Source organism: Meriones unguiculatus, chromosome 1, assembly GCF_030254825.1.
Source record: "Meriones unguiculatus strain TT.TT164.6M chromosome 1, Bangor_MerUng_6.1, whole genome shotgun sequence".
Classification (NCBI taxonomy): Eukaryota; Metazoa; Chordata; class Mammalia; order Rodentia; family Muridae; genus Meriones; species Meriones unguiculatus.
In genome coordinates this window covers 61,594,434-61,619,466 of record NC_083349.1, presented here as the reverse complement: position 1 = coordinate 61,619,466, position 25,033 = coordinate 61,594,434, and the positions used below count along the sequence as shown (strand labels likewise).

At 52.1% G+C, this 25,033-nt stretch overlaps 1 protein-coding gene across 2 annotated transcripts in view; it reads right to left on the bottom strand.

The window, feature by feature from the left end:
- Positions 1-25,033, bottom strand: part of Neurl1 (neuralized E3 ubiquitin protein ligase 1) — a 76,129-nt gene that overhangs the window by 25,487 nt on the left and 25,609 nt on the right. The window contains exon 1 of one of the 2 annotated variants that reach the window (XM_021640225.2): positions 5,647-5,921. The exons of the other annotated variant lie outside the window; for it this stretch is intronic. Coding sequence (XP_021495900.1) covers positions 5,647-5,680 — 34 coding nt within the window. The 5' untranslated portion in view covers positions 5,681-5,921. Of the gene's footprint in view, positions 1-5,646; positions 5,922-25,033 lie in introns of those variants that run through there. 2 annotated transcript variants of the gene reach the window in all.

The following is a 25,033-nucleotide window of genomic DNA, read 5'->3' as shown; positions in this document are numbered from 1 at the left end:
CTTCCTTGAAGGTCTCCACTCCCCTAGCTGCCTCAGCCCAAGGCACGGCGCCACCCATCCTTGCCCTACCCACCATTGACCTGCCCTTTCCTTGCTCACCCTACAGACTTTAGGGTCTTTCAGAAGCCTCTCTGGGGCCCTGCTGTGGACTTCTGGGGCACCAAGCCGGGTGCTCCTCGCCACACAGGCCTTTGAAACCCTGGGTCACCACTGAGGCACCCATGTCACACAGTGCTTTCCCTCAGCAACTCTGCAGCCAGTGATTTGGGCATATGTATCTTTTCGAGAGCTGAGGAAGGTCCCTCAGCTGACTCTGTGCCTTCTGCACCACTGTTTTCTGGCTGGGAAGGGCATCAAGGTTCTTTGCTTCTGCCCTTCTTTCTGATGGTCTGGGAGGCTCCTGGTAGAAGGTGGGGGGACAAGGCTGCCATCTGGTTCACAGCTGTTCTCCAATGCTCAGGTCTAAGCACAGAATAGGTGCTCAAGCGGAACAACAAAAAGGTCTGCTAGCCTGTGGTTCTCCAATCTGGGCACCCGCTTCCTGCCTCCCCTCCCTGGTGGCCAGTGGAGACTTTAGAAAAAGAAGGGAGGCAACTCCCCCTCCTGCCCAGTGCCAAGATCCCGCACGGAATGCCTGACTACACCTCCACCAGCCCAAGCCCCTTCATCAGCGCCACACTTGCTGGTGAGAGGAAAGACAGGTCATGACTCCTGCACCAGTCTTGGCTCCCCCTGTCCTTCATATGTAGCCTGTCTCACCTTCCCAACCCTGCAAGGTGGGTGTCTGTGGCAGGCACCTCCACTGAACTTAGCCCAAGAGGACCATCTGCCTCTGGGCCTTCTTGCTCACGTGTGGCCTCTCTACTTCAGTGTGGTAGAGGAGAACCCAGCTGAGGTGATAAAATGTCACTCCCACTGGGTTATAGAAAGACTTTCATCTTGGTGTTGCTCTGTCCTCTCTGGAATTATTCCCTCTGGGGAGGCCAGCCACCACGCCCGTAGGGAGACGAGGGGAGGACCAGGACTGCCAGGAATTGTGAGTAATCTTGGTGATGGCTCCCCTCTGGTAAGCCTTCGGATGAGGCTGCGGTCCCAGCCAGCTGACTGCAACCGCAGGGAAGCAGAGAAGCCTGGGGTCCTGGGGCCCGGTGAGGCTACAGGATTCACTGTGAGCTGGCTAAATGCTTGCTGTCTCAGGCAGAGGGGGCTGGAGGTGATGTGTTATGCGGCAACAGGCACTATAGCATTAACTGTCCTGGTCCACAGTTTTTAGAACAGTCCCTAAAAACTAAAGACTTGTCAAGGTCACATAGCTGAGCTCTGAACTCAGACCTGTCACACTGAGCAAAGGCTGCTCACTTTGCCCCAGCAAGCCAGCCAGCCCACTCAACCTATTTCCAGCCTTCTGCCCTTCCTGAGCTCTTCTCCAGACACTAGCACCGCATTCTCTCTCTCACACACACAAAGCTTGACAATACAAACGGCATGTCCTGAAGCCTCCGGCAACACTGAAGGGGTCCAAGATGATGTGGGAGGGGAAGAAGAGTGGCTGAGGATGGGCCAAATGGCCACCCTGTAGGCAAATTCATCTCTAAGCTGAGCCCCTGCCCACTCACTCCCTCAACCACTCAGGGTGACACCCCAATCTGATGTTCCCGGCAGCCGTCGGCTGCACCTCTGATATCACCTCGGAGAGGGACCAGTCCTTTTCCTTCTCCTTCCCATTCTACCTTCAGGCTCCACAAGGGAATTTCCGGATGACTCAGCCTGCTGTCACTGTCCCTGTGTTCCCAGGGCCACCTGAAAGCCAGGTTTGAGAACAAGGGAAGGCACAGCTCACATCAGTCCCTGCCCCACACGGTTGTCACCTCACTGTCCCTTACACAGAGCCACACCCACTTTGCACATGCCTAGATGGTTGCTGGAGACAGAGAAAGTGTTCCATGAGAGTCATGAGAGTGTGTTCTCTCTCTCTCTCTCTCTCTCTCTCTCTCTCTCTCTCTCTCCACTCTCTCTCCCCACTCCACTCCCCCTCTCATATACCAGGTCCTTCATACAAGCCTCTCCCGTGCTCTTACCCTACAAAGTTGGAATCTATAGGCCACACCTCTACCTAGGCTCTGGTAACCCCCTCTGCTTTCTAGACTTCACATCTTTCCTGAGCCTTTCCCCTCAGTGTAGACTGGGCCCAACTATTCACTTCTGGGTAGCTGGTGGGCATGCAAAATAGTGGACACAAACACCTAGAGAACATTGCCCCAGGGGCACAATGGGATTGGGGGTGGAGGGCAGCAGGGTACATGCCTGTGTACATGCCAGCAAGCATCCGTGGACAGGAAACCTTCAAGGATGCTCACCCCACGTGCCACGAGCCAAGCATGCTGCCTAGAGGACTCCAGATCAGCTGACTGGATCCTTACCCCCCCCTCTCTGCCACCAGACCTTCCCACCCCGACCCAGGGGCCAATTTAGGCATGAGCCAGCAAGAATGGAGCAGCTTCTAGCCTTCACTAGGACATGCTCTTCTCCCCTTCCCCCTACAGCTTTCCTGGCCTTGTCCACTAGGAGCCCGGCTCAGCCTCACCTTGGCTCTCTGACACTTCAGCTCTGCATCAGACCTGTACTCCGCACTCCTCTCTCTCCCTACAGACCAAGCCCTGCTAGTGCCCAGTGCGGCCCAGGCACTGAGCTGAGTTATGCTGGAACGGCCTGTTGCTCTCCCTCCCTGAGACTGCTGTCTCAGTGGTTCCTCAGCCCGGCTCTTCAAGCCTACGTTCCCCCCACCCACAGCTGCTCTGTGCTAATCTCCAGACTCATAAGGCCATGGGAGGCCACTGCCCTACTGCAGCTCTCGGGATTAAGGAACCCAAGAAGGGAAAGTAAGGAGCCGGTCCAGTGAGACAAGACCACACGTCCCGTCTGAGGCACCAACTGTGTAACCTCCGCCCGCCACTTCTCACTTGTGCGATGTCATCTCTCTCTGTGATGAGTGGGCCCCCGGAGCACTGAACCCTTGCATCTTCTGATGCGTGGGCATGTGAGGTTTAGAGGCCAGGTGGAGGTGAGCTACCTGGCTGTCAGCAATATATCACCTCTCAAACAAGGTGTGCGATCCCTGACTTGAGGAACACTGCAGGAAGACAGAGGAGGAAGTGAGAGGAAGAGGAAAGAAAGTGGGCAAGGGAGGACTCTCTCAGTGTCCCGCTCCCTCCCTGTGGGACTTGCCACCCTGTCCACCCCAGCAGTCTGCCCTTCAGACCAAGAGCAGGAGCAGCCCCAGAAACCTGCCTAGGGAAAGAGACCAAGTATGTAACGGCAGAAACCATTTTTTTTTCAAATGGGGTTTATTGCGCCCATCGGTCCCCTGCCAGGCTGCGCCCCTCTGGGAATTCGATTCCACTTTACCAACCGACACACCAACACACACACACAGGCATGCCACCACCATGGGCATACCACAAACATGCCTGCTCAGAAGAACAACACAGTCTCTTCAATATGCAAGACGCACCCCATGGGTACACAAATAGGGACTCTAAACACAGCTATACCATCTGTGGACACCCAAAACATTCCGTCATGCATGCACAGCAGATAAAACCCAATACAGAGTGCAGGGGCCGCTCCTACCTCGGCCCTTCACGCACTGTTACCAAACAATCCAAACTGTCTGTGCTCGAAACAAGCCCTAAACTGGAGGCTTTGAAAACGCTATCAAGGGTCATTTGACTATATGTTTGGAGGCCCAAACAAGCCATGCAGAGAAAGAGCACCCACGGGAAGCAGCCAGAGTCTGTGCCTTCCCCAGCCCCTGTTCCCTTTCCAAGGGAGGCAGAAGCAGTGCCATGGGGGCAATTGCTGTGCCGAGCTGGAAGGCTTATATGGGTGTGGACACATGAGGATGGATGGCTGGTGTGTGCTGGATATTGGTAGACACAGGCACACCCCTCCGCACACCCTACTCAGGTGAAGGCAGCTGAGGCAACAGCCCGGGCAAGCTGGGGAGAGAGGCCTGACTTGACAGGGAGGGGAGAGCAGGCAACTGAGAGCCTTGATTAACACTCGGCAATGGCTACCCAGCCAACTATGTTCCTATTCCTTGGGACATGGGATGCCCGAAGGAGAAGGGGTGTCTGACCCTAGCGCCAGGTGGCTTCTCTGAGCCCTCATGAGTTCCTCCCCTTTGCATTCTCTTTTCACACTGATCCGTGCGATCATCCCTATAACCTTGTGAGAGAAGCTACCGTTAGTCCCGCTGACAGATGAGAGCGCTGAAATGCAGCCAGCCGCATCGCTATCACAGCGATGTCATCTACTTCAGAGCATGAGCTCAGCAGGTCTCGGAGCTTCATGCCCCAAGACTTGTGGATCGTCTGCTCCAAGGCAGCCAGAGGACAGCGGCCACGTGCTTCAAGGGCCTCTCTGTCCTGCCCAGTCCCTAAGCCTGCCCAGGTCTGACCCCAGTGGAAAATGTAAGCTGCCTCCAGACCCTCTGCCAACAGCGAGCCCCGGCCACCGGAAGGCAGGCCAGGCCTAGGTCAGCCCATTCCAAGCCTGAGGCCAGAGCTCAGGTCCCTGACAGTCCCAGCAGCCTCCAGATTATATGTCTTCTAGGACCTTCCATCTGTCACTTGGCCTTTCAGGCTCAGGACAACATTTACTTCCTTTTCAGAGAATCAATAATCTCCTCCCCTACATTTTTACCTTTTTATTTTTAAATTAGAAATTACTATCCCAAGGTCCAGAGCCTGGGAGAGGGCAGCCACCCAGCCATCAGCCACCAGCCATGGTTTCTGAGTGGTTCCTGCCACTGCTCTCCTTCCTGCCCAGGCTTCTCCCAGGCCCCTTGATGCTCAAGAGACTCAGCAAGAGGGTGCCCACCTTCTAGTATCCTGCTTGTACGAAGGGTCATAGGGCATGGAGGTGGGGGGCAGTTCCAGTCCTGAGGAAGGGCTCCCCTTTGGGTCAGCTGCCACACCAGCCATGCTGCTCCCCAAGACCACAGCATGAGACAGGTCGCCCAGAAGACAGGAGTGCGAGCAAGCAGGAGCCCAGCAAATAGGCTGCCAATCAGTCTGCTTCCTTCCCTTCCTCTACCTCCCTGCTGTCGATCTGCCAGAAATTCATTCTCCTTTCTTAGAGAACCAAGTCGGGCTCTGTGGGGGCTGTCACTAGCACACCTATGTGCTTAGGCACAAGCTGGCCCAGGTACACACCCACCGGTATCTGCAGCGCAAACTCACAAGCACAGACTCCACGTATACACATGTGGTGCCCAGACAACTCCCTCCAGGAACCACAAACTGTCTCCCCTCTTGTCTAAGGGAGGTTCGTCTCCCTCCCTATGAGAGGTATGCCTGGGATCCTCAGGACCTCACATCCCACCCAAGGGCTGCTCCCCACCCCGGGGAAAAGGAGAAGGCCACTTTGTGGGGAAACTTAGATGTCTGACCTTCCAGCTTTCCCTAGACCTCTTTCTTCAGCCACAGTGACAAACACCACCCTTACACACACAGAGCCTCAGAGCCCACCAAAGAGCCCACACAGAGCAGGGTCATGACTAAGCCCAAGGCCTCTCTGTTCCAACCTCCCAAGTGGTCCCCAGGCTCGGGCGGGGGGAACCCCAGACATCAAATGGGGCCTTACCGTGGAGAGTGTTCCGTGTGATCTGTCCCCCCATCTCAGGCCGATGGCAGCTTGGCCACCTCCGTTTGGCCGGCCGGCCTCGTCACCGAGCAGCCCTAGCTGCCAGCTCCCCTCCTCCTTCCCCCTGTCCTCCCCCGCGGCCAGCCGGCATGGCAGGGCCAAGCGGCCCCTTCTGCACCCCCACGCTCTCTCGCTCTCTCTCCCTCCTGCATGCACACGCCTGCCTGCCTGCCCGCCCGCCAGCCAGCCAGCCGGCCACACATGCACACCCCCTGGTTGCACTCGCTGCCTCCCAGCTCCCACCCACTGGGAGCCTCCCCCACCTCCGTGCTGGTTCAGGCGAAGGGATCTGTCATGTTTATTTACATAAGGAGGAGGAGACTGGAGGCTTCCTGAAATAGCCAAGCTCCAGAAAGCGCTGAAGATGCCCCAGCAGAGCACACACCATGCACAGACACACACACAAACACACACCACACTGTCCCATGAACATGGATCTACACACAACTCCTAGTCACCCAGGCCATTCAGTCTTCAGGGAACATGATGCCACTCCATGCAAATAAGGGGTGAAGAGGGGGTGGGACTGCTGCTCCCCAAGAGAACACTCTCCACAGTAGGGCCCCAGCTGAGGCCCGGGGACCCCTCGGGAGGCTGGAGCAGAGAGGCCTTGGGAAAGAAGTTCCGTCATGTCCCCACTCTGCCACTCTTTGGTGGGACCTGGGGCAGCACTGGCTCTGTCCCTGCCCTCGGGGTAACAGTCACTGAGGGAGCTTAGGTGCAAAGAGCTCACACCATTTCTATCTTCTTCCAGACTCTGTTGCAAGCGCTTCCCAAGGACTGACTCCTTCAGTCCTCACAGGCTGACCTGTGAGGCCAGCGTCACTGCTGCTATCAACAGGTACCACCAGCACCTTCCAACGGCCAGAAGTCTATAAAAGAGCTAACAAGAAGGTAGCAGGGCAGAGATGAGGACCCAGGTAGTGAAGCAGTGCGCCAGAATCCAGGCTTTCACGCCCATGCCAAGTTGTCTTAAGAAAAAAAAAAAAGGTTTATTTGTTTATTATGTATACAGTGTTCTGCCTGCACGGGTGCCTGCACAGTAGAAGAGGGAACCAGATCTCATTATAGGTGGTTGTGAGCCACCATGTGGTTGCTGGGAACTGAAGTCAGGACCTCTGGAAGAAAAGCTAGCGCTCTTAACCTCTGAACCATCTCTCCAGCACCCCCCCCCACACACACACACAAGTTGTCTTTTTCACCACACACTTGCACAGCCACACTGACCTGCCCAGGATGTCTGCATCACGCTGCGCGTCTTTGAACAGACGTGTGCAAACACACATGCACATACATATGCCTAAGCATCACCACTGTGCCCGTTCACCCCTCTCCTGCCCCACACACTACATGCTTTCTCCTGAAGACTCACACAGGAGGAATCTTAAGGTGCAGCGCTGGCGCCCTGTACCTAGGGAAAAGAAAGTACAGACAGAGAAGATAAGTGAGGAAAATCCTTCCTGCCCTAAGCGCCAAGCCCAAACTGCCATCGAAAGGGCAGAGGCTCACACTGATGACTCTGGGAGGTCGGAGCTGCTCTTACACCCATTTCACAGAAAAGAAGGTGGGTGTTCTGAGAGGCAAAGCCTGAGGATCCCAGCACGCCACAGCAGAGCCAGCACTCAGGCCGAGGCAGGGTTAGGAAACACTCTCACTGTCTGTCATGCTCCCCACAGGGAGCTTCTCTCCCACCCCCCCAGGCCCTGTCCTTAGGGTCAAGGATCTATGTTCCTAGAGAAAGATATGGGTGGGGAGTTAGGGCTGGAGAAAGAGCTGGGGGAGGGTGGGCAGTGGGGTGGGGGAGGGGAGCTGCCCCACATCCATAGAACTCAGATCTGAGCACTGTGTCATGGCCAGGATGCTGATGTGGCCCACACACCACATACCCTCCCCCAACCACAATCTGGTAGGACAGACAGACTGCAAAAGGACGGTGGGGCCTAACTGGGGACAGCAGCTCGAAAGCTGGGCAGGCCCTGGGTACAAGGTGGCATGGTGGTTCTCTCTCTGCCAGGGACTTTCTTCTGGAAGAAGCTGTAACTCAGAATTCTATGCAAGGCAGCTCCCTTCACACTGGCATATATTTACTTGTGGACACACACACACACACACACACACACACACACTTCCCTAGCCACTTCCTATGGGAGAGAGTGGCTGAGGCACCTCCCCACTCCATTCATGAGCTCACAGTCTTAAAGGCAAAGCCTTGCAGTGGCTCTGCACTGCTCTAAGCAGGTTGCACACAGGAATGTCTCATTCTAGCACCCCCTCACACACACACACTAATTACGAGTGTATGTGTGCATGGTGTATGTGCACATATGAACATGTGTGAACATGTGTGTGGGATGCACACATTTGCGTGCGCACGTGAAGGCCCAAAGTTGACACTGGGATCTTCCTCCATCACTTTCCACTTTATTTACTGAGACAAGATCTCTCGCTACCTAGCCAGTTTCCTTATCCCTGCCTCTGCCTCTCAGCTTCCGGAGCTACAGGCAGCCACCAAGCCTGCCTAGCTTTGACACGGGTTCTGGGGATCCACACTCCTTGCCTCACGTTTGGACAAGCACTTTACCCAGTGAGACATCCCCCAGCGCCCACATGCCTTTTAATATACCCAGCTGGGCCTTGGTCCACCAACTTCTTCCCTATGGCCACCCCGTCTTCTCATGGCTCAGCGCCCCACGTGCCAGCCTCCCTCATCCACTGGCTCCTGCTCCTCCCCCCCCCCAGAGATGCTCTCTTTCTGCCTGCCCAGTACTGGGAAAAGCTTTCAGAAAGTCTCCCTCAGGCTGCAGGTAGATGGTAAGTCCGCATTCTTGGAACTTGAGCCCCATGGCTATGACTGTCTTACCCCATATCTTATTCTGCACAACACAGAGAAGCCATGGCTTATCCAGGACCTGACTCTGTGCCCCAGCTTCACCCGGGCAGAACTCCTCAACCCAGTGTACCTAAAGCCACAGTTACTGAGCATCTACTGCATGCCAAACACTGACTTACACAGTGAGGATGAGATGTGCCCAACAGGCAGGTCCTAGAGCCCACAGATCTGTAGACAAGGCTGGCCTCAAACTGACAGCTCCGCCTACCTCTGCTTCCCCGAGTGCTGGGATTACAGGCGTGAGGCACTGCACCCCGCCATCACTTTTCTTTAAAAGTGCTCTGAAACCATGGATTCAGGTTCTAGTGAGCTAGAGGCAGGCTTTCCTGAAAAGCATCCAGAGCAGGGCAAGATTTGCAGGTTCATGTCCGTGTACTGTGTAAGTGTGTCAGGGAATAGGGTGCTACAGAGAATAAACTATGTGAAGGCCCACAGGCTGTAAGGAGCCCAGCATATTCCCAGAGCAAGGCTGGTATGGATAGAACAAGGCCAGCAGGAGAGTCTCAGGGAAATTTGCTGTTGGCAAGACTAAATGGGCCAGGGAAATGACACAGGGCCTGGAGGAACGGGAAGAAGACCAGGCTACTTTCCTGAGGACAACAGGGAACCCTGGAAGGCTTCAGCAGGGAGGCAATGAGACCAGGCGCACATTTCTAAAAGGTCACTCTGCCATCTGGTATGGGGCACACGTGGGAAGACACAAGAGGTGCCAGGAAAGAAAGCAGCATCAGCATCCGAGAGGACGGGGCCAGCACCTGGCCTGCCCTCCCGCCCCCTCTGCATTATGCCTGGCAGAGGAGGTCCTTGGACAACAGCTCACAGTAGCATGGGGTTCATTCACAGGACGGTGGTCATAACTGGGAAGTGAAGCAGCAGGGATGGGGCAAGTGTGGTGAGCGGTCAAGGAGTCCTTCAGGGGAGCAGTGGAAGCTAGGCACGGTGACACAGCTGTAATTCTGACTCTCGGGAAACGCACGAAGGAGAGTCATGAGCTGGAGGCCAGCCTGAGCTAAACAGCAAGAAACCTGTTTGGTGGGGTAGGAAAAATTGAGGTTTAGGGGACACCTGGGTGGCTCCTGGGCCTTCTAGAAGAGTACCACAGAACAGAGGGCTCTTTCTACCTGGGTCTCACTTCCCACCATCTGCTGCCCTGTTTTCAGAAGGAAGTGGCAATGTCCTGCACCCTTCCCCAGAGCACTGTCCAGGGATCTTTAGGGAAGGCAGCACCCCTTCTTCAGGGTGGAACCGGGGACGAATTCCCAACTAGGTTTTATTTCCTGGGGTTACCACACAAGCCAAAGGATTCTATTTACCAAAAGGGATGAAGAGAGCACCGCTCACTCACTGAGACAGCTTCCCCGTGCACCACCATTGTCCACGCTCTCATGGCGAGCCCCACACCATGCATGTGGGCAACACTAATTGGAATTAGTGGATTAGAAAATCAGACGGGAGAATAGGCGGGGGATGCGTTAGGGGCAGTCCAGGACAGCGCCATGTGGAAATTGAGGGTAGATATGATCAAGACATACACATATATGACACCGTCAAAGGAGAGCTGGCTCAGCAGTTAAGAGTACTGGCTGCTCTTCCAGAGCAGCTCTGCTCAGCGTCCAGCACCCATTTGGCAGCTCACAAACAGCTGTAACTTCAGTTCCAGGGGATCTGACACTCCTTTTCTGGCCTCTGTGGTAACCAGGCATAGACATGGTATACGGACATACATGCAGGCGAAATAATCAGACACATAAAAAAAATATATATATATATAATAGCCTGGAAGTGGTGGTACGCATCTTTAATCCCAACACTCAGGAGGCAGAGGCAGGCAGAACTCTGGGTTTGAGGCCAGCCTTGTCTACAGAGCAAGTTCCAGGACAGCCAGAGCTACACAAATAAAGCCTGTCTGTACATACACACACACACACACACACACACACACACACGCTAGGGATGGGGAGATGGCTCAGAAGTTAAGGGTGCTTGCCATCAAAGCTGACCAGCTGTGTCCCAGTCCCAGAACCCACATGGTGAAAAAAGAGGACCAAATTTTAATCTTCTGATTTCCATACATGTGCCCTGGTGTGCCTATTTGAGCATACACATTCAAACATAGATTTAAAATTTAAAAAAAAAACTTAAACATGCTCTTGATAAAAGAGAAAAGAATGAGTTTAATACAGAAACATAAAACCACCACTCCCTTACCTGCTTCACCCTGTCTGTGCTCTCTCCTTCCTCATGGGCTTTCAGGTGGGGCTGCCCAGTTAAACTTTTTCTTCATCTCATCCATGTTTCCCATGGCCTAGCAACCTCCCCCTCTGCCTAAACCCACCCTCTCAGAGCTGAAAGTCAAAGGCAGAGCCAGTGACTACAGCAGGAAAGAACAAACTCCCCGCCAGAAGCAGGGGCTAAGAGGAAAGCACCTCCAGTGGGCAGTGGGCCCAGCCCCCGCCCCAAGGAGAGGCGGGCACAGGAGTCCCACACCCACCTTACAGGTGCAGCAAAGCAGGTTCGGAAAAGTGTGGGCTTTCTCAGGGAATGATGGTGAGGACTTGGACTCGGGGCTGATGTCTTCTGGTTTGTACTCAGAGTGGCCAAAAGGCAAACGCAGAGTACAGATAACAGACCAAACTGGCCGAAGGAAGGGTGGCTACGTTCTCATTTATGAGACAGAGAAAATGGCTGGCATGTGGAGAAGTCAGAGAAGGGAAACAAGGTGTGCTGGGGAGGAGGTGGAAGGCAGCTCCTGCGGGCTACAGTGTTTGAGGGTTTGTTTTGTTTTGTTTTCCATCTTGAACAAAGGATAATTTGATCGAGATGATGAGTCATCTGGTATTCAGATATTAAAGCCGACCTACCCGGGCCATCCTCCCCACCCTGACCGATTAGGCTAGGCCTGGAACTGGAGAATGAGGAGCAGGGAAGGCCACCCCCAAACTCCTTCTATATCCAGACCCAAGAAAAATACAGGCTGCTACCTGGAGTCTGAAAGAAAATGATGGAGATGAAGACAGAGAGATGGAAGCAGGAACACAGACTACAGAAGCTGCACAGTGCAGAGAAACCAGAGCCATGGAGACCAGAGGGTGTCCTCTGGGACAGGTGCCCTAAGCAATGACAGCTGCCAGCTGCCCAGGATGATGGGAACACAACAGGTGCAGGCGCGGGGGCGGGGGCTGAAAGAGAATCTGAGCAAACAACCTGGAGTCGGGTGCCCTTCTAGCTCCACCCAGGCTCCACTCAGGCTCACTGCCCACAGCACCTTCTGAGACCCTCCAAGCCACAGACACACCTGCTCACTCTCCCCCATTCCAAGCCTCACTGAATTAGACAGAGGGTTCACCATCCATGCCAAGCATGAAGGAACCACAGAGGTACCAGATCCCTATTCCCAGGAAAGAACCCACACCCACAGGACCCGCAGCTGGAAGCAACATCTGCTTACGGCCTGAGCTTTGTCACTGGCCAGCAAGGGCGGGTGGATGTGCCCACACCAAGCATGTGAAGATTGGGAAGTCTGGCGTTACAGCCACACAAACTGGCTGACGGGGCAAACGACTGAACTTCTCTGAGGGTCTGTGGTCACTCCTTTAATGGGGACAAAACGAGACAGAGGTACTCATGAAGAGCAAAAGACACATCTGCAAGGAAAGGCTGCCTGGCCACTGTCGTGTCAGGAACTCGGGTGAACTAGATCGGGGGCCTTGCCCCTCCCCAGGGAAAGGAGGGACTTGGGACACTGGGTGCGCACACAGACTGCTTTCCTCCAGGCGGGAGAAATGGGAGAGCTGGCTTCAGCAAGTGCCGGCTCCTGTCACTGACGTCTACTCAGACCCACACGCGCCTCCCCGGGCCCGACTCTAAGCTTTACATGTGTACTGACACACGCCTGCTATATATGCAAATGCCATGTCAGAGGGCTGGCCAGCAGCCAGTTCGGCTAAGAAGAGAGATTAAGCATTGTCCCTTGTCACCTGGTTGGTGCTCTGGTTCTGGTCAGAGTGGAATGAATTTTAAATGCAAGCCAGCCCTTGTCCCAGTCACGAGTGATAAATCATCAGTTGGAGTCTGTGAGATGTGTGTACAGTATAACCTTTCTGGAGATGGTAAGGAGAGGAAGACAATGAAACATTCATGGAGGGAGGAAAAGCAGAGAGGACACCAGAGTGACGTAGGAGACGGGACATATGTGCTGGGACAGACCCTGTGCGGCTGAGAGGCAGAAATGCACCTGAGTGATGGCGGCTGGCCTGCTGGATTATAAGCAAAGCTGGCAGCCGGATGCTGGGAGGATAAAGACCTCCTCTGCAGGGAGGGGCCTTCCCCCTCCCGGTCCCTCCGCACACTCACAGGCTCACACACACAACAGCACCCCAAATCTGAGGACACCCCTGGGCCTCCTGCAGCCCACGTGCCTTCCTCCTCGCTGCTTGCTTTGTCCTTCTTCCTGTGCCTCCAAGGTCTGGTTTGCAGAGGACAGCGGAGCTCACAGCCTGCTGTGCCAGCCCTCCACTTGCTTCTGACCCTGAAGGGTCTCCTTCTCCAACCTTCTCCCTCAGACAATGGGCATCAGCCAGTACAACCCAGGACCCGCAAGGGCCCCTACTCTAGGGTCAGACACTCCCAGGAAAGCCACTGGCAGCTAAAGGCCAGCAGTCTGGTGCCTCACATAGTTGCTCTCACCACCGAAGAACCGGGGGTGGGGGGAGGGGCGGCACAGAAAAGGAGGTGTTAAGATCAGACTCTTGAGTAGTTCCAACTACCGAGTTTCAAACCTCAGGGAAAACAGGGTTGACAGTGCCTACCTGCCAGAGCAACAGCAGAAAAACAACCTTGCCATTCCAGGAAGTGTGGTCTAGATTGAGTCTCAGCTATGAGCACTACATAAAGGCCCCTTCGTGTCCCCATCTTACTGATGATGAATCAGGGTCACAGAATAAGAAACAGCAGAGTCGCCTTTCCCCTCCCCACCCCACGGAGGCTTTCCCAAAGGGCTTGTATGTCCCCTAGCACCTTCCCTTATACAAAAATAAAGCAGAACCAAGACAAGAGAACACCTAAGATGGTTAATTTTCGTTGTCAATGCAATGGGATTTAGAGTCACCATGGAAACAAATCCCTGGGCCTGTCTGTGAGGGATTTTCTAGATTAGATTAAGTGAGGCCGAAAGACCCATTCTAACCGGGGTGGTACCATTCTACCAGCTAGGGTCTCGGAGTATTTAAAACGCAGAACGCAAGCTGAACACAAGCATTTGTCCCTGCCTCTTGACAGGATACAATGTGACCAACCACTTTGTCCCGGGCATGAGAGACTGCAACAGTTACAAGCTAAAGCTGTAAACCGGAATAAACGGCTCCTTCCTTACGTTGCTTTTGTCACGCCAATAGGACAAGTAACTATCATACTTGTAAAATCAGCTAAGAAAGTTACATCTGCCACTGTCATCTGGAAACACCTGCCCTGGACCACAGAAGTCGAGGCCAGCCCTGGGAACTTGGTGTCCTCAATGAGGACACTGAGGCTTAGGGACACAGACTGCTTGGTGCACGTTACACAGCAACAAAGCAGTTTAGAACTAAGATTAACACAAAAATCTGAGCCAAGAGTACACACCTTTAATCCCAGCACTAGGGAAGCAGAGACCGGCGGATCTCAGAGTTTGAGGCCGGTCTGGACTACAAAGAGAACAGCCAGAGAAACCCTGTCTCAAAAAAAAATAAAAAAAAAAAAAAAAGATACTCATCTGTTGACCTCATCACCCAAGCATTTGCCCTTGCTGTGTGGCCTCTGAGTAATGACTCAGCTCTGAGGAGCTACAAGTCAACTCCTTCCATCCTCCAGCTCCTCCCAGAGCAACAGCTACCAACATCACCCTCACTTAGATCCTTGCTGCCAGTTTTACTTCCTTCATAGGGTTGACAGGTTGGTCTTTCAAAGCCTCTGATGGTTCCTGAGCACCTCAGGATAAGCATGATCCCTCTGGGAAGCATTCAGAACTCCCTAAACTGGCCCCAACCCATGGGTCTGGCCTTGTTTCCCATGATATCCACTGTCCCACCAAAGTACTCCGTGTACATGAGCCATGAGCCCTAGAACATGGCCACATCTCAAAGGCCTGTGATTCTGAGCACTGCTCCCCTTCCCAGTACATCCTTCCCGCACTAGCCATTCCAAACCTTCCAGCGTACTTTTATCCTACCACTCACTCTGAGATCATCCCAAAGCCTCAAGGCAGAACTACCCACCCAAAGCAGAGCTGCCCACCCAAGGCAGAGCTGCCCTACAGGGACTTTCTCATTCCTTGAGCAACTTGGATGCCCAGCATCTAACAGTGGCACCCATAAGTTTTGCCAATGGTATTTTACACAGGCGGGAAGAAAACGAAGAGCAGAGCAGAGGGGACACTCGGACTGATGGTGTCAGTCCTGGCTCTGACTCATCTCCCTCCTCTCCAGCTTCCAATCTGTAGCCTGGAAGCCACCCTCCCTGACTTCGTGCCTGTTGTGGCCCCGTGGGCCCAGTAGAACCCAAAAGTGTCAGATCACCTGACCTATTACCTCATAGCTCAAGAGGTGCCCTCCTCATTCCGTTCCCTTGACACACTGGCAGCCCCAGCCTGTGCCTCACTAAGAAGCACCAGGTGTGCCCTGTACACTGAGGAGACTGAATGCACAGCCTTGCTCCACCGACTTTCCTGCAGGCAGCAGAGGTATGCACCGGACCCCTCCACCCACTGAGGGACCCCAGGGAAGAGCCGATGGATGCCCTGAGCCGGCACTCTTGCCAGGTCCTCTTGAGTAAAACGGCAGCAGGAAGAGATCCTCCAGCCCGTCTGCATGAACCATTTATAGCATCTTGTTCAAGCCCACACCTTCTGAGAAGAAAAAAGCCCACTGTGATTGCCTGTGGCTTCCTGATCTGTTCCCCCCTTCTCTTTCTCTAATGACAGGAAGCTGAGCTCAAAAGAAATCCCTCCCCTGGCTATTCCTGGCAGGAGGGAAGTTAAATGAGGGGCTAAGCAGCCACCTCAGGTGCCGATGGGCACAGAGCCTGCCTGCCAGCTCCCATGGGCCCACTCAGCCTTTACAGGAACTATAAGAGAGCTAGTCCCATTGAACAGATGAGCAAAGTGAGGTTCTAAGAGGTTAGGTGACATGTTTAAGCCATATTTGCTCAGCAAGACCATCAAGGACATGGTGGCTAACTCCCAGCATCTGTCCTGGTCCAGGCACTGAAGCTCACTGCTGTCTCTACGTGAGGAAATTAGAGACTGACTAATATCCACACCCCATCCAGACTGGTGAAGGATTTCCCGGGAGGCACCCAAGCAGGGGCAGTTCATAGTTCTGTTTGTGTGGGGCTGGGGATTGAACTCAGGGCCTGGCAGATGATAGATAGGACTCTACTGAGCTACATTCTTAGTCTTTGGTTTTGGGAGCCAAGGTCCCAAGTATGTTGCCCAGGGTGGCACGGAACCCATTATGTCCAGGATGGCCCTAAACTCAAGGTCTCTTGCCTTGGCCCAGACCCTAGCCTGTGGCTGCTTCCCTACCCCCACCTCCATCCCTGCCCCTACCCCTACCCACGGTGCTGAGATTAAAAGCATATGTCATCATACCTGATGACAGGGGTGGTTTATAAAGCTCTCCAGATGGTTCCTTGCCACCTCCACTGATTGGTGCCAGTTATGTGGTTCTGTCCCTTTTGCCAGTGACTAGGTAGAGAGTGACCATGTGGCCTGCATCTAGCCAGTGAGGCATGGCGGCAGGACTTCTGAGTGACATCTTCCACAGACAGACTAGTTTCCTAGCTCTTCAGAAAAAAGTGCCAGAGAAGCCATTCCCTTTCCTCCAGAGACCGTGTGTGTCTCTGGTTGGGGAGCCTCAGATGGCCGTGGCATACCACTAGATTAGAAGCAAATCCTCCCAAAGATGGCAGAGCTGTCCTGGCTCACCTGAAGTCCACCCACCCAGATGTCCTGTTTGTGTCAGGAATTCTCCCCCCTCACGGAGAAAGCCAGTCTAGGCCAGGGTTTCTTACTTGCAACAGACAGCTTGAGATGGCTGCTGAGGACGCTGTCTATATAAAGAACTCTCAAAATTCAACAATAACCCAATAAAATATAATGGGAACAGAATTAAACAGACACTTCCCCAAAGTACACTCGGGATGGCATAAAAAGCACATGAGAAATGCTCAGTATAATGAGTGATTAGGGACATGCAAACTCAAACTAGAATGAGATGCCCCACACATCTGTTAGAAGGCCAAAGTTAACGATGTCGGTGAAGACAGAGAAATCAGAACTCACGCCCTCTCATACACTGCTAGCGAAAATGTAAAATGGCTTAATTTCTGTAGAAAATAGGCCCTTTATTTAAAAGCTAAACTTACTCAGGGCTGGCAAGATGGCTCAGGGGATAAAAGCACTTAGTCGCCTCATCTCGCATCAAAAGGAGAAGATGCGCCTAGTTTCCCTGCAACTTATATGCCACGGCTGATGGATATCCACGGGAGGCCTCCTTTCCTGAACAGAAAGGGAGGAGGAGTAGATGGCAGAAAGGAGACACGCAGGGAAAGGACTGGGAGGAGAAGAGGGAGAGGGGGAGGGAAAACTGCAGTCGGGATGTAAGGTAAATTAATTAATTAGTTAATTAAAATAAATGTGAAAAAGAAGCACTCGCCACGCTTTCCTGGTGACCGGAGTTCAGTCCCTGAAACACAGTGTGTTTTCTGCCTGCCTGTCTGTGTGTCTGTCGGTCTCTATCCATCCCCCCTCCTCCTCCCCAACACACACAAACATATTTTCAACTTTCTAGAGGTAGGTTAAGCATACTAGGTTAAGGGTTCATCTAGCATTTGGTGCCCAAGGTTCTATTCCTAAGGGCTCAGCCAGCATAAAGCAGCCATGGTAGTACAAGCCTGTAATCCTGGGATTACACTTAAGGTAAAACAAGATCAGAAGTTCAGGGTCTGGGGCCTGTGAAAGTCCTAGCCAAGCCAACCTGGCCCTGGAACCCATGCAAAGTGGGAAGAACCGACTCCAGAGAGCTGAGCTCTGACCTCCACAGATGCTCTGATACACACATCATGCACACAAAGATAATAATAAATAAAAAACTTTAAATTCAAGGTCATTCTCAGCTATACAGCAAGTTCAAGGCCAGCCTGGGGTATATGCGGGCCTGTCATCAAAACAAAAATAATTAAATGTGCATTTACCGATTGTAACTGAGACATTCCACCATCAAAGAAACAAACAATCATGTCTTTACAAAGGCTTGAGAAAGCAAATCTCTTTGGGGCTTCATACTGGCTCCATACTGCAAGCAATTCAAACGGCCATCAGCAGACAGATTCAGCCACATCCATTCCATGAAACACCAGTCAGCAAGGGAAGGCACCAGGCTATCAGCATGTAGCTCAGCATTTGGGTGAATCCCAAGACAACTGTACTGAGTGGCAGAAGACAGAGGGTGAGAAAGCATCTTATATGACTCTAAATATGTCAACCAAACCACAGCCAGAGGAGGCAAATCCTTGAGCATGGGGGTGGGGAGCAGAAAAATAAGATCAGCAGCAGGAGTGGGGAGAAAACCGCCTAAGACATGAGGACTCTTCTGAGAGTGACAGGATGTCCCCTAGCTTTGCGGTGTCAAGAACTTCCCAGATGTATGCACGTGTGTCAAAACACATCAGATTGTGTAGATATATGCTGTGCAATGTATGTCAGGCTTCAATAAAGCTGCATTAAAACCCATCAAAGCATTTGCGTTTGAGAAGATGGAGTAAGGACAGAAAACGGCTGTTTCGGTAAAAACTAAGTTGAATCAGTTCCTCCCAAACTTTTTAAAAATTAAAAATAGAGTTATATGAGCTATCACTTCCACTTTGGGGAACAAACCTATCAGAACTGAAGACAGGGACTCCGATAGCTACCTGCACCCATGCAGGCAAAGTCGGCATAAGCTCAGGTGCTTGTTGGCAGGTTGTGGGGAGTAAATGCACTCCCGTGTGGATGTGCAGCCATGACACAGGCATGGCAAGGACCCATGGGAATGGCAAGGCCTTCCCCCAGCCCGGCAAGGTTTCCCCTGATCCGAGTACGGATGCTGACAATCTGTGCAGAAAGTACCAACCACAGCTTCTTCCTCCTGATGACAACAGCAGGAGACTTCTCTCTATCTGAGCCCCCACCAACATTTGCTACCCCGCATTCGCTACCCCACCTCCTCATTCAGCTGTGTAAAGTAAAAGCGCGGAGTTTCCAGACTGCTGGTACACTTCCACCAGAGCCCACGGCCCAGTCAATCACAGCTTTTCTGTATGTGTGTCTTTGTTTCTTCATGCCCTCCCCAGTCAGGTCACTTCCACAGCCATACGGGTCACAGCAGCATATAACAGATAAGAAAATACGGTGCCTAAATACAATACGTGATCATAGCACCTTAAAAAGGAAAGAACTAGCTGGCTGTGATAGTGCGCCCCATTAGTCCCTGCACTCAGAGAGGCAGAGGCAGGAAAATCTCTGTGAGTCTGAGGCCAGCCTGGTCTACAACACAAGTCCAGGACAGCCAAGGCTACAAAAATTTGGAAAGCAGAGGCAAGGGGATCTCTCTGTGAGCTCAAGCCCAGCTTGGTGTATGTAGTGAGTTGTAGCCATCCAGGGCTACATAGTGAGACCCAATCAATCAAAAAATAAATTAATTAATTAATAATTTAACTTAAAAAAAAGCAGCTCATTCGTTTCCAATACAAGTTTCTGTGACTTAAAAAAAAAATTCTAAAAAAAAAAAAAAATTCTGATGCAAACTACATCACAGATGAACCCGGAAGACACTGTGCTAAGCAAAATATACCAATTGCAAAGGACAAATACCATACAATTTCATTTCCCTACTACAACTAGAATAATCGAGTTCATAGAGACAAGAATGGTGGTCAAGAATGGTGGCCACCAGGGACTAGGGGCCAGGAGAGCCAGGCAGCTACTGATCTAGACTTTCAGTTTGGGGAAATGGGAAAGTGGAGATGAAGGAGGCAACACTTATGAAACAATGCACGTATTTAACACCACTAGATTTTACACTTCAAAAGTGATTGAAAGGCCAAGAATAAAGGTACATGTCTTTAATCTCAGCACTTGGGAAGCAGAGGCAGACAGATTGCTGCGAATTTGAGGCCAGCCTAGTCTACATGGTAAATTCTAGTGCAGCCAGGGCTGCACAGAAAAACCTTGTCTCAAAAACTAGGGAAAGAAAAAAAGAAAAAAAACAAAACGCCACCACCAATAACAAAACAACAAAAGTTCAAGGTTACTGTTGGCAACATTGTAAATTTAAGACCAACTGAGCTACATGACACTCTGTTACAAAACAACTAAATAATAAAATGAGTAAAAGCACACGGAAATGAGGGACTGCTGAAAGGGCTTGCACCACAGGCCTAAGGACCTGAGCACAGATCAATGTAAAAGATGGATGCAGTCTGTGCTCTGATCTCTGATCTCCACACACATGCCACAGTATGTGATCTTCCTTATACACACACACACACACACACACACAGAGAGAGAGAGAGAGAGAGAGAGAGAGAGAGAGAGAGAGAGAGAGAGAGAGAATTTAAATAAGTACAAAGGAAGCGGAATGTTTTGAGAATACTCTGGCCCCTTAAAAAGTGCTGTCAAGGACTGGAGAGATGGCTCTGCGATTAAGAGCACAGTCTGCTCTTCGGAGGACCCAGCACCCACATGGGGCTACCAACCATTTGTAACTCCAGGCCCAATGGGGTCTGACACCCTCTTCTCTCCTCTGCAGGTACGATATTCATATGGTGCCCAGTCATACATGCAGGCAAAACACCCATACACATAAAATAAAAATAAATAAATCTTTAAAAAAATTAAGCACTGTTTAAAAACTAAGTGTAATGGTACATTTCTGTCATCCCAGCCCAAGGAGGTAGAGGCAGGAGGATCAAAAGTACCATAAAGTCATCCTTGGCTACATAGAACGTTTGAGGCCAGCCTGTGCTACATGAGCCTGGGTCCAAAACAAAAAACAAAAAACAGGGGGTACCATTAAATTATGGTAGACACTCAGGGAGGCAGAAGCAGGCAGATCTCTGTGAGTTTGAGACCAGCCTGATCTACAAAGCGAGTCCAGAACAGCCAAGGCTATACAGAGAAACCCTGTCGTGAAAAAACAAACAAAAATAAGCAAATGGTCTAGCTAGTGTGATAGTTAGTATCAACTGACAGAATCACCTGGGACACAAATATCTGGACATGTCTGTGAGTAAGTTTCTAGAAGGTGTTAATGAGCTGAGGAGACGACAAATGGGGGCAACACCTTTCCATGGGCTCGAGGTTCAGGCTAAAGAAAAAGTGGGCCCAGGAGGGAGTGAGCTCAAGACGACCACCAGTCTGGTGCCACGAGGGCTCAGGTGGGAAGACCACAGCTGAGACAGTGAGCCCTGCCAGCACTCCTGAGATGACCCCAGACACCAGTAAGATAAGCAAGTAAGTGGTGGAGAAATGGGACGGAAAGAGAAGCACAAGGATGTGTGCACCATGAAGACAGGCAGAACTGGAGGCTCCAGGGTAGTGAGGAACAGCCTGATGGCAGTAGCTGGCGGTGCCACATAAGGCCATGTGAGGTCCAGGCCCATGCTGCCACCATGTCTGGGTCCTTGGCCCGGCAGCAGCTGGGTTACCACCAGAGGCCAGGCGGATGTCCCTGTTCTGGGCTGCTGCCCAGGGCCATGCTGATGTCTGAGGCTGTGCAGAACCAGAGAGCTGGCCCTGAGGATGTGAATGCAGGAGAGCTGGCCCCACCCCTCACCAGCTGCAGTACTTGAAAGAGTACTGCACCCCACACACACACACACACACACACACACACACACACATCTCTCACATCGCTCAGGAAGCACAGTAAAGCTGACCCTGGTTGTGAAAATTGTAGGTTAACGTCGCTGTGGGTGTCATCACGGACAATCAGGGCCTTGTTAGCTGGCTGGTCTGCACTCTGTGATGCCAATGAGAGGGAGCTACTCCTTCCTCCACCCCTCCCCAGCCAGGAGAGCTGGCCCCAGGGTCATGAGTGGGAGAGCTGGCCCTGTCTCTCACCAGCTGCAACACTCGGGAGAGCTGGTGTTGAACACCTCACCTGGGCAGCACGGCAGAGCTGGCCCTGATGGGGTGGGTGCTGGTGAGCTGAACCCAAGGGCGGGAGAGCGGGAGAGCTGGCGGCAGCCTTAGCTGAGCTGGGAGGGGCTAAAGAGCTTGCCCCAAGGTATGGTGTGGGAGGGCTGAGTATCTGAGCTACCTCCCAGGCCCAGACCAAGGCCTTTGACATCTACCTCAACATCTACCCAAGACGAACTGCTGGAGCCCTATAGATGCAAAGCTGCAGGACCTCCACGACACAGCACAACAGGATACCCCAGAGGAGTCCCAGTGAGAACCCAGTACTGGTGCAGCAGAAGCCAGAGGCCTCCAACCAGACCAACCACATTTACAAAGAAGTGTGGACAAAAGGTGACACTGTGGGACACACTGTAACACACTACAGCTACCACAAGGAAATTTTTTCCTATTGGGGAGGGGGTTGCCAGGGTGGAGGGGGGATATGAAGGGACAGGGAGATGAGTGGGATTGGGGTGCATGATGTGAAATTCACAGAGCCAATAAAAAATTAAAAAAAAAAAAAGCGACACGAGCACTGACATGTACCTCCCTGCTTCTCTGACTGTGGCGCCATGTGCCACCCCTCCAGCCCCGCCTCCCTCGCCTTGGGGCCTTGGTGGACCGTGAGCCAGAACACTCCGACTTCCTTCCAGCCTCCCGGGGCAACCACGCTCACACACACATGCCCTAATAACAACAGTCACACACTTAAAACAATGCTTCTTATTCAGGGGAGGAGTCAGACCCAACCTTCCTGCAGAGGAACGAGGGCCTTGGGAGTGGGCGTGGGGGGCTCAGAGATTCCCACCAGGGCAAGAGGGCTCACGCGCTCCGAGACACAGCTGTCTGGAACACCCAGGGAGAATAAGAGAAGAAAAAGTGGCTGAGAGCCACAGCGCACACCTGCAGTTCCAGCACTCCGGGGGCCGAGGCCGTAAGACTGCAGCAAGTTCAAAGTCAACCCCGTCTACAATGTGAGTTCAAGGCCAACCAGGGCTACAAATCGAGACCCTGTTTCAGGGGATGGCAGGGAAGTGACCTCTGCAGAGTGGTACAATCAACCACAGGCCTCTCTAGAACCCACTCACTCCTGAGAGCACTGTGGAAGCCAGGTGCTCCCTCCGCAGACCACAGGCACAGGGCTACAAAAGCTCATCTTGTAAAACTTAAACTCCAGAGGTGTTTGCTGTTTGTTTGTTTGTTGTTGTTTGTTTTAAAGCAACGGGTGGGCAGGGGTACGGCTCAGTCAATACAGTGCTCGCCTGAGAAGCTCAAAGACCTGAGCTCAGTTTGCAGGGACCATGGAAAAACTGCTGAGAATAGCAGCACACACATGCCATCTCCGCACTGGGAAGGTGAAGACAGGCGGAGCCCTGAGGCTCCCTGGCCAGCCAGCCTTGCCTGTTTAGCAAGCTCCAGGCCAGCAAAAGACCCTGACCTCCCCGTGTACTAACGGGCAATAATACTAATAATAATAACTTTGAAAAACAATATTGACTTGGAAGAAAGAAAAAAAAAAAGGAAAAGGCATCCCACTCCCCACACTGCCATTCAAACTATTCCCGAGAGGGAGGCCTTGGTAATGCATGGGTGGGCATCTATTCAGATTCAGCCTGTGTCTGTTCATACAAAGTAGCAGGGAGAGGGGCACATTGCACAGCAGATGACAGGAATGTGGAGCCAGAGAGTTCTGGATCTCTGCATCATTCTCTCCATCACTGCCTTCTAATGCCCTCAAGCCTCCTCCGCCAGACGGATTTAAAAGCATAACATCCCCCACCCATAATCCCTAGCTGTGCCCCCTCATGACTTCTCTCTCCATAGCGCTGTTCACCATCTGACATCCCATATGGCACCTTCTCTTTTATTCCCCCCTTAACCTGTTTTTCCTCCAAAGAAGATGGTTATGACACAGGGAATTTGTCCAATGTTATACCCTAGTGCCTAGAACAGCACCTAGTGCACAGTAGGCCTGGAATAAATGTTAGCTGAAGGAAAGGAATGCAGCAAAATCCAGAGGGGAAATGAGAAAAAGGAGAACTATAACACTCCACATCCAGACGGGCTCATGCTATGCATACTGCTGCACAGTGCTTTTCTAAAAGATGATCTGATGAGTTCAAGGGTGTGAGTGTTTTGCCTGCATGCATGTATGTCCACCATGTGTGTTCCTGGTGTCCATGGAGGTCAGAGGAGGAAGTCATATTCCTGGCGATGAAGTGTACTGACAGTTCTGAGCCACCACGTGGAAGCTGGGAAGACACCTGGGCCCTCTGCAAGTGGGCCCGTGCATTTACCCAGCTCTCCGGCCCTTGCACTGCTTGTTCTTTTGTTTGTTTGTTTTTGTTTCTCTCTCTCTCTCTCTCTCTCTCTCTCTCTCTCTCTCTCAACAATATAATAGACAATTTTCATCTCCCTGGCAAGTGCTTTAAGTAATCCCATTTGCGGAAGAGAAGGGCTGGGGCTGCAGCCCAGTTGGTAGAGCGCTGGCCTAGCATACCCAAAGCCCTGGACTGGATCCCAATACTGCATAAAACCTAGGTGTGGTGATACAGGGCTAGAATCCTAGCACTTGGGAGATGAAGGCAAGAAGAGGAGAAGCTCAAGGTCATCTTTGGCTGCATGAGTTCAAGGCTAGCCTAGGTTAGATGACACTTTGTCTTTCAAGAAGAAAATAAAAGAGAGAGAGATGTGTTCTTTGGAGGCCAGGGCCCTAAAAGGGTTCACTGAGGGGGCAGTGAGATGGTTCGCAAGTAAAGGCACTCTCCGGCAAGCCTACAACCTGAGTGCAATCCCGGAGACCCAGAGCTGGTGGAAAGAACCAGCTCCTACAAGTGGTCCTCCCCCAATACATAAGTAAATGTAGTATTTTAAATTTTTATATGTAAAATTTATTTGTAAAGGAGCATCACTGCTACACGCTTTTAATCCCAGTACTCGGGAGGCGGAGGCAGGTGGATCTCTGAGTCAGAGGTCAGCCTGGTCTACAGAGTGAGTTCCAGGATAGCCAAAGCTACACAGAGAAACCCTGTCTCCAAAAAAGTGTCACTGAGGCGAACCATGATCAGGCCAGTGGAGCAAGGTGAGGCAGACACTGCCAATACTGTTGCTTTGCCTTTTGTTCCTTTGCTTTGCTTTGTCTCCTTTCTTTATTTTGCTTTGTTTTGAAACAGAGTCTTACTGTGTTGCTCAGGTTGGTTTAAAACAAGTGGGCACAAGTGATCCTTCTGCCTCCTAAGTGG